This window comes from Montipora capricornis, chromosome 11 (genome assembly GCF_036669925.1).
Source record: "Montipora capricornis isolate CH-2021 chromosome 11, ASM3666992v2, whole genome shotgun sequence".
NCBI lineage: Eukaryota > Metazoa > Cnidaria > Anthozoa > Scleractinia > Acroporidae > Montipora > Montipora capricornis.
This window is the reverse complement of record NC_090893.1, coordinates 4,638,287-4,648,286: the sequence shown is the minus strand read 5'-3', so window position 1 is coordinate 4,648,286 and position 10,000 is coordinate 4,638,287. Positions and strand designations below refer to the sequence as shown.

At 39.2% G+C, this 10,000-nt stretch overlaps 1 protein-coding gene across 1 annotated transcript in view; it reads left to right on the top strand.

Annotated features, from left to right (window-relative positions):
* Positions 1–10,000, top strand: part of LOC138024911 (receptor-type tyrosine-protein phosphatase delta-like) — a 67,289-nt gene that overhangs the window by 51,780 nt on the left and 5,509 nt on the right. The window contains exons 20-25 of the mRNA XM_068872109.1: positions 123–349; positions 1,432–1,734; positions 2,823–3,202; positions 4,741–5,028; positions 7,283–7,553; positions 9,357–9,694. Of these exons, the coding sequence (XP_068728210.1) occupies positions 123–349; positions 1,432–1,734; positions 2,823–3,202; positions 4,741–5,028; positions 7,283–7,553; positions 9,357–9,694 (1,807 nt within the window). The remainder of the gene's footprint in view (positions 1–122; positions 350–1,431; positions 1,735–2,822; positions 3,203–4,740; positions 5,029–7,282; positions 7,554–9,356; positions 9,695–10,000) is intronic.

Here is a 10,000-nt window from a genome sequence, read left to right as displayed (position 1 = left end):
GGGCTTTGCTTGCTTTTAAAGATAGTGTTCAAATAGCAGGAGTAAAGAATGGACGCAAAGTTTCCGGTTTGTGCCAAAAAGAAGCAAAAGTTTGATCAACATTGCTGTTGTTTTATCTCCAGTTACTATCAAGTGATCGTTGTGCAACTGAAAGAAAGACAGAAACCAGGGAACCCCGCTGATTACCAAAAGGTCGTAGCAAGTTATGATAACAAGAAGGAAGGCGAGCCCTATATTACGGCTGAGTTTTTAAGGGAGGTTGCTGAGGAAACATTTACCATTGGAGATGGAAAGTTCTATTCACGAAGTGGAGTTACAGACTCCAGAAGGAAGCGCAGGGATATTTCAAGTAAGTTTTTTTAATGATTTGAGTTATCACCTCCGCTGAAACCGGCAAATTTAGAATTGTTTTGCCAGTGGCGCAAAGTGCCATTAGTTTTCCTCTGACCAGGCTGAAACCAGCTTTTTTGTCATGAATAGCGAAAATCACAAAGTAGTCTCTTCCGCAGCCGTTCTTTGTGTCGTCACGCAACGACAAAACTTTCAAAAGAAAGCAGCCGTTCTTTGTGTGGAGAGGAGCGTTGCGTGACGACACAAAGAAAGACTGCGTAGGAGACTAATCTCAAAAATCGCCGAGCGAAGCGAGCCAACAAGGAGCCTCGTCTTAGGCTACATATCCTGTTGCCTATGGGAAACCCATTATTTTGTTTCACAAATGTTCGTGAAAATTAAGGCGGAAAAATGTATTCTAGTGGAACAAAGTGAATTCCCATGGTGGTTCAAGGTTGTTTAGACCTTAATGCGGCTCAGCCAATCACAAACCAGTGACAAAAACAAAATGGTGTAAGTTTGCCTTCCCTTTGGGATCCTTGCGTTAGTTGCCATGAAGCAACGAAGAAAAATCCAAGTTATTTTTTCTGGAGCCGAGGCCCCTTAGATTCGTGCAGAAAATCTACTTTAACTCCATTTTTATTTCCCCCGCCCAGCCTTGCCTGGGTTCGTATATTTTCTTTGGAGGGTGGGTCTTAATGAACAGTGACTGTTGTCTCCTTCCTATCCTACCTGAAGACCTTTACGCATCATTGAGGCACAAAATATCCAATTAGACGTTTTCGTCGACGTGAGACCACACTGAAGCTTTAAAAGCATTTCAATTTACACTTTTCGTAGCTTAGGTTGCTCGGTCTTATTAAGTTGGTAAAAATGGGTACATTCAAAGAATAAGACGTTATAGGAGGATTCGAAAGTGGAAACTGGTTGCGGCACCATAGATAATTTTCGTTAAACTTAGGAGAAGCACATAAAAATATCATTGTCTAGCAAGATCAAAATAACTTGGGATCCTCTATGTCGGTAACATAAAATTGTAATGCATCGAGAGTGTCTCTTAGTTCGTGACCTTATTGTTTTTTTTCTCTTTTGATAACTTAGACACCAGGTATCGTAACGGAAAACTGGAAGATGGCACCGATTACGCGGCCTTTCAGCGCTCTTTTGCTGAAAGTGGTTATAGCGAATTTGGACCACTTCAAAGCTTTTCAACCAACAATGACTACACAGCTGCGATCGTGGTTCCAATCATTTTATTAGTGGTCGCCATGGGTGTTGCAGGCGGTATTTACATTTATCGTCGTCGACTAAATCAAGGTAAAGATGATGCAAAAGACGGGGAGCCTTTGGACGAATTGTCTCCCAGAGGAAGACGCTCCAAGGGTGTCAGGGTGTCAGGAATCGGTAAGTTAAACCTGAGGCATAAGTCACAGCCGTAAATGTTGTAGTAACTTTAAATTCGCTTAAAAACCTCGTAAATTCGTTAAGTTGTGTTTATTCGGCGTTCGTTTTCATTCTTCATCCTATGATGATTTTTAAAGCAGAGTTGGTCAGCACTAACTATTGGTTGAGTGCTTCCGTAACTTGACATCAGACATAAAATTGAGTTTATCAAAGGACTTGGTTGAAGGGACTATGTCAAGTTAATTTAGGGGGTTAGGGCTAGGGTTAATCACGAGTTCAAAAGTCGAAAATGCTTATGTGGAATTCTTTTACTGATAAAATTATCGCTACATCACAAACAAGATGATTTTGAGCAAAAGCTACCTTTATCCAGGCGATTTGCCATAAACTTGAAAAACGTAGGGCCGATATATTTCAAGATTACCCAAATGCAATCTTCTCCATTTGTGGCCATACATGCTTCTCTTTCCTTTTGTTGTATTTTCTTATACAGTTTTAAGTGGTTATTGCAATTTTTCATTCTACTCGTTGGTCCTCTTGGGTGTATGTAGCTTTTAAGGCCAGTCACTCTCCACCGACTCAGCACCGCGATTCCTTTAGAAACTAACCCCATTACTTAACAATTAGACCCGTAGCCCGCAAGGGCTATGGGTCAATAGCCCATGAGGAACCCGTGGCCCTTGAGGGCGAAGGGTCTAATTGTTTTAGTATCACCCAACTAGCCGGACAGAAAAGGCAATAATAAAGTTAGCAAATGCAAGTTAAAGAAATATTTATTTGGGAATAAAACGAAAGAAAGGGTCACGCTTTTCGCTACTCGAGGAGTATTACTAATAGTCCTCTACTAGCGTAACCAATCAAAATGCAGGATTTGCATTAGTCCACTAGTTGGGTGATACTAATTCCAGATAGTTTACATGTATTGTGGCTGTCATAAAAATTCGCGATTTGACGTTCATCTTTCGACCGACGATTTCGCCTTTCACTGGTTTTCACTTCGCTAGCATAGGTTTTTGTCTTAATAATTTTTCTTGTCCTTATATTTTTAAACGTTTTGAGTAAAAAATGTCTTGTTCTCTTACATTGAGATAATCCCAACCACACTCCAGGAGAGACGATCCCCGTAGAAGAGTTCGAAGGTCACGTGCGTCGCCTTCACGCCAATGGCGATCTGTTGTTTTCGCAAGAGTACAGCGCTCTCCGTCCCACGACCAACTTCACTTGGAACGCAACTCTGGCTCAGGAAAATAGACTTAAGAACCGCTACAACAACATAGTTGCGTATGACCACAGTCGAGTGAAGCTTGCTTCTATAGGTAATGTTCCTGGCTCGGATTACATGAACGCCAACTTCCTCGATGGTTATAACAAAAAGAAAGCCTACATTGCTACCCAGGGACCCCTCCCAGAGACGGTAGACGACTTTTGGAGGATGGTGTGGGAGCAAAACACCAAAACCATAGTGATGGTGAGTAAAGCAAATTTTTTTTTCAAGTTTTTTTTAACTGGTAGAGAGTCGCCGTCGTCAAAAAACCTTTACGATTTTAAAATAAGACTAAAAAGGAGGTCAGTATATTAGACATCGAGAAAGGGCGAGTGTGGCACAGACACAAGCGGTACAGGTTGGAAAGACACCCCATAAGTCCGTCCTGTGCTTGCAAACAGCCACGAGCTCTGCCCGCCAAAATCAAGTAACTCATTGTTGTTGTTATTATTGTTCTAAAGTTCCACAACTTTGATGATTTCTGGTGGTAAGTCAATTTAGGGCAAGCTAACCAACCAGACTCCCAACCACTTCATGCAATACTGCAACAATTATTCATTTGTCCTCTTATCTCACATGTGTAACTTTCATTAATTTTCCTTCATTTTTACTCTACTTCTTTGTGTATAATAAGGATATATAAATACTTCAATACTGCAAGTTCTTTATCATTAAATCTTTAGTTTCTCTTATTTCATGACAATTATCAACTTTTCACTATTTTGAAAACTCGGACATCGTGCTCTTTACGACAACAACTGGCCTGAATACCTGACACTCTCTAGACAAAATCCTAGTCGCACCTTACGATCAAGTAGTACACCACTTCTGCAGATTTCCCTTCTAAAAGGAACATTTCAAGACTCCGTTGCAAACTTGTACAATGATTTACTAGCCAGCTCAAGTTCTATTACAGATTACCATCATTTTGTTAAGGAAAGTGCCAAAATTTTAAAAGCTAAGGCTATTATGCGGCTGGTTTAATTTCCATGTCTGGTAATTTTATCATCCTGATTTTTATGATTCTATATTTTAGTGTAAATAATATGTAATATTTATATAGTATAGCGTATAATTTCGTGTTACATATTAGTTCAATTTAACAGATATCTATTTAGTTTCATTTAACAGATGTAGAGCTACTCTGTAGAAATGCTGTTAGTAAATCGTTATTATTATTATTATTATTATTATTATTATTATTATTATTATTATTATTATTGTAATAGTAATCAAGCTAACTGAGGCACAATATTAGTTAACTAAGATGTGTCCCTCTCCTTTTCGTTTAAATTTTTTTTCTCAAATACTAATCTTCATTTATAAATTATTTATCTGAAGGAGAGAAATAAAATACACAATGCTATCACATTGAACGTTCATATTCCTAAGTAGCTTCACTTCATCGTTTTCCACGACACCTCCTTTCCTTTTTTAGCTGGTAGAACTCACCCTGTTTTAAATTTATTATTATTATTATTATGATGATGATGATGATTATTATTGTTATTGTTATTGTTATTGTTATTGTTATTGTTATTGTTATCATCAACATCATCACTCCTTCGTTGTCAAGGGCAGGGTGTTATAGAGGAGGAGACAGTTTCATTTTCTGTTGTCAAATGCCTTAAGGGAACCATCAAAATTGGCGTTTCACAGCATATGTTGTTTTTGGATCTTGACTAATGATAACTATTAGTGTTAACTTTCTTTTTTTTTTTTTTTTTTTTTTTTTTTTTAAGGTAACTAATCTTGAGGAGCGAGGGCGTATTAAATGCTTCCAGTATTGGCCGTCGGAAGGTGGAGAGGCTTATGGTGATATACAAGTACAACTTACGGAAACAGTAGAGCTGAGTGATTTCACCGTCCGCAAGTTTTGTATGAAGAAATCCAACAGCAGAGTTGAGCGAATGATCAGTCAGTACCACTATACAGTATGGCCAGATCATGGTGTTCCTTCCTGCCCTACATCGGTGCTCACGTTTGTCAGGAAAGCTTCTGGTGCAAACCCCCCTGATGCTGGTCCTATGGTGAGTCACTGGAAGTTTCACGAATTGTTTTCGTAGGACCATCGCTATTTCACTAAAGCTCTCTCACTCTCCTTTAACGTGCCTCTTCCCAGTCATATATAACCTAAAATAGTTATCGCTATCTTGTAAAAGCCTCTGTCGAGTACCAGGTCTAATGCTGTGATTTCTACTTGAGCCGTAAGAACCATGCGTTGTCACCGTACTCTCTCTCTTTGTCGTCTTCCTCTTGCCACCCCTATCTCGGCAATATTTTGGAACTGTGCTTTCTCATTTAGGTACCACACAATTAAGAAGCATTGGCTCTCCTCCACTCTCCACCCCCTCCTATCGAAATAAGGGACCATTGTTGTTATAATTTTTGGATTTGTTTCGGCGTTACTCTTGCCATCATCACTTTCATCTTATCTACAAACCTCTCTCTCTTATATACGTTACAACGGGAGAACGTTAAAATTTAACATTCAAAATGTGGTTACAATGACGGTTATATTTTGAAAAGAAGATAAAAAGTTGCATAACATAACATCAGAAACCCATAAGGGTTGAAACGTGTAACGGCCCCTTGTGTGCTGGGAAACAAGCTTCTGAATATTCAATTTGCTAAGTACCATATTTGGAACAACAAGAGCGAGGGGTTTCCAAATATGGTACTTAGCACTGAAACATTCAACCAATCATTTCGTACTGAATATTGGGAAGCTGTGAACGCGCGTTACACGTTTCAACCCTTATGGGTTTCTGATAACATATATGCGTGCACAAGTGTTACAAGTGTTAAAGTGTTTCCTCGGTGACTTCAACGTCTGTTTCGACTTTCCTCTGATCCGTGTAGCTATAGCTTTAAATACCCGTAAAAACGGAGCACTGACAGAGGGAGGGAGGGGGGTAAAGGGTGCACCGTCGGCTTCCATTGATACCAGCCTCGTAGCTGAAGGAACTACCGACGTTAAATAAAGTGACTTTACCTTTACCTTTTACCTTTTAAACAAGTTGCTTACAAAAAAAATATTATTATGCTGTAACTGCACGTTTGGCTCTGGCTTTAAACGTGAAGTATAGATAGCTTCTTTCAATTTAAGACTATAAGCATCTCTAGCTGAATCTATGATCGTAAAACAACTCGGAGTGCACTTTTGTTTGCAGTCAGATGAGGTAATAAGGTGTTTTTGTACATGAGAATTCTTGTCAGTCAACAGCTGTTCCTTGACCCTAGTTGAAAAATGGTGTGACGTCACCAATGTAACGGGAGTCACATGCCGCACATGTAAATTGATAACAACTAGTGAGTTTTATAGCATCTGGTATGGGATCTGTGAAGCTGAAAGCAATCTTCACTTTAAAAGACGAAAAAACAATTCTTAGGTGTAGATTATTCCAAAAAAATAAGAGATAATTGTCTTGGTTTTTGTATTTCCTGTACCGTTTAATACCATTTTTCAACTAGGGTTAAGGAACATCTGTTGACTGACAAGAATTCTCATGTACAAAACAACTTATTACCTCACCTGACTGCAAACAAAGATCATAGACCCCGTCATAGATTCAGCTAGAGATGCTTATGGTCTTAAATTGAAAGAAGCTATCAATATATCACGTTTAAAGCCAGAGCTAAACGTGCAGTTACAGCATAATAATAATTTTTGTTTTTTGTAAGCAACCTGTTTAAAACTTGTGCACGCAACTTATGCAACTTTGTATCTTCTTTTCAAAATATAACCGTCATTGTAAGCAAATTTTAGCGTTCTCCAATTGTAACGTATGTAAGAGAGAGAGGTTTGTAGATGAAATTGAACTCAGGGGGATGATGGCATGAATAATGGCGAAACGTGTCTTTAACAAATTGGTTCGTGTGTCTTAAATTTTTGGATTATTCCTACTGGTCCTGCATGTAGAATGAATACCAACTGTCCAGGAATTATACTGGCTTAGACAGCGTTGATGTTAAGCGAGGAAACTTAAAAAGATGATTATGTGTTGTTCTTTGGCGTTCTCGTTGTCTTTGACGTCGTTCTTGACCAAGTGTATAGTGAAGAAAATTTGAAACCGATTGACTCGCAAAGTTTCCCAAGCGATGTTTGTTTGCATTTGGTCGATTATCTCCCCCTTCCCCTCCCCCTTCCTCAACATAACGCTGTGTGCCAATCATGTTTTGCCTTTCTTTGTTACCAGGGGCCTAAAGCGTCTCATGTAGTTACTGAACTTGAGCTAACCTTTTCTTGCAACAAAGTTAAGCGTTGTATCGCTTTTTTCAAAGGTTGTTCATTGTAGCGCCGGTGTTGGAAGAACCGGTACTTTTATTGTTGTGGATGCCATGTTACAGCGTATCGCGGCAGAGAAAACTGTGGATGTTTTTGGGTATGTGATGTCCTTACGGTGTGACAGGAACTTCATGGTTCAGGTGGAAGAGCAGTATGTTTTCATTCACGAAGTTTTGCAGGAGGCCATCCACTCTGGATACACTGAAGTGCGAGCAAACGATCTTCTAGCTCACATTAAGAATCTTATGCAAGTTAACGTAACTACTGGTATGTATAGGCGATATTATTGTTTGACAAAAAAATTTGTCATTTTCAGAAGATCTCAAAAAGTATTCGATAATGCCCTCTTATACAAAATTTCCAAGCAGTTATTAATCACAACTCAGGAATCAGAATCACTGGTTCTGTTATCGAGTCAACTCGGTTCAACAGTCTTAATACAAGGATTGACTCTTCAACACTTTTAACATAACGACAATGTTGTGGTATCATTTCAAGCACCAATTTTGGCTTAACAATATACCCTCATTATGGTAGCGTAATAGGTCACCATTGTAACAAGAAAGCCATTCAAGAACACCCTTTACTTTGTATGGAAACACTTATATTTCAAAAACGAACTCAGTGACCCCCATTTTTTATTGCTGGAAAATGATCAGTGGGCTAAGATGAAACTCTTTTGCAAAGTTAAAAAAATCTCCGGAGCTGATTCAGAGCTACCTTAAATTGTCCAATTGTGAAGGTACCTGAGAATGCACTACAGAGAATTTTCTTTTAACTTTGCAAAAAGTTCATTTTAGCCTGTTAATTTCTTTCCAGCGATACACAAAGAGGATTCACTGAGTTAGTTTTTGAGATATAAACATTGAAAGAAAATTATAGGGTTTTTTTAGATGAACCGTTCCTTTTTCCATGATAAGCTACTACGTCACACTATTGAGCGGATTTTGCTGAGCAATAATTGCTGTTTTACATGAAACCATGGCATAGCTGCTTGGTGATACAATGTTGTATAGACAATCCTTCAAATAGTACGGTTTTTCAATTGAAAGTGTTAAAACTGGTTTGAGCCTCCTTAAATGGAGTATTCTCTTCGTTCTCAAATCCTATAATACACCTTGTTTACCTCCCAAACATTTGCATAGGCATTGTTTTCGATTTCTCTTGGGACATCTTCACCTCCCAGGAGAAATTGCAAACACTGGTTATGCAAAATTTTGGAAGGTAAAAGAGGTTTATTATGGGATTTGAGAAAGTATAGAGAATTGCGGGAAATTTTGCTCCGGGAAAAACAGTTTGAAAATTTTTACTGAAACTATATCCGAAAAAGGAAGCAATTTTTTGTCTTTAAACTTCAAGTGATCGAGGAATTTTGGATCCACTAAATACAGTCACTAAGATGCCCTTATGCATTCCGAGGTAACATTTAGCTCTTAGCAACTGGGGAACCTAACCTAACGAAGTGCCTAGTGCTGAATATTATATGGTTATTGACCAGGCGTGAGGTCAAGATGGCTGGATATTGGCCAAGTTCTTGGTCCATGAACACGCGAAAAAAGAACGAGGCCAATATCCAGCCATCTTGACCTCACGCTTGGTCAATAAAGGATTTCAATATTATTTGGGATAAAACACCAAAAAATTATCTTTGGTCTTGCGGGACCAAGCGGGAAATCCCGAGCGGGCAAGATAGCTCCATATTGCCCGCTGGGGTAGCCAATCACAGCGCGGGATTTGGTTCATCTTGCCCGCTCACGGAGCTAGTCATAATAAGGTTCACTATTTACAGTGCTTTCACCGTATGGAGTCAAAAATTCCGTTCGTTATACCGAGGACATCGTTGTATAGGGGCTCGTTAAATCGAAGTTTCAATGTAAATGTTGACTCGTGGTAAGTGGTTTAGGGTTTTGAATGTGGATCTTATCAAAAATCATCTTCAACACCGGATATGTCGCTTGCTGAAAATATCCTCACCATAAAAAGGGTGGTTATGGTAGCTTACTTCAAGTCTAGAGGTATTATTTGTTGGAGAGAATATGTACATCAAGTTGTATCGTCTGCACTCGTTAGGTCAATCGGAAATGGAAGAGGAGTTTGCCCGTTTGGGACGTGGAAACGCGGCTCCGCAGTCCAAATTTCAGGCGGCCAACATGCCCTATAACAAGACCAAGAATCGATACGCGAATGTCTTAACGTTTGATGACGCCCGTGTGAAGCTAAGTGTTATCCCTGGAATAGAAGGGTCTGATTACATCAACGCCAGCTTCGTTGACGGATACATGATGAGACGCGCATTTATCGCCACTCAGGCTCCTATACCAGACACGATTCCAGATTTTTGGCGCATGATATGGGAACAAGAATCCTCCACTGTGGTAATGTTGTCCAAAGAAACGGAAAGTGGAAAGGCAAGTACAGCCCCCATCTGCCCTTCCTTAATTTCTGATGTGGCGTGTGTGCACTCATAGCATTTTATTCTGATTAGTGTTCATTATTCCTATGTCCTTGTTGTCTGTGCGTAAGGATCCCTTTTTATTGGGATACTAAATTTGTAGTTTTCTGGTGGCCTTGAGAGAGGAGTATTTTTCTTTCTTCCCGTATTTCTCTGTAATCACACGTATTTTTCGGTGCTCTTCACTTTTCTTGTATGATATTATTGCTCACTACATTTATATATAGAGGATATTACACGGTGGCGAGAAGATATGAATTTT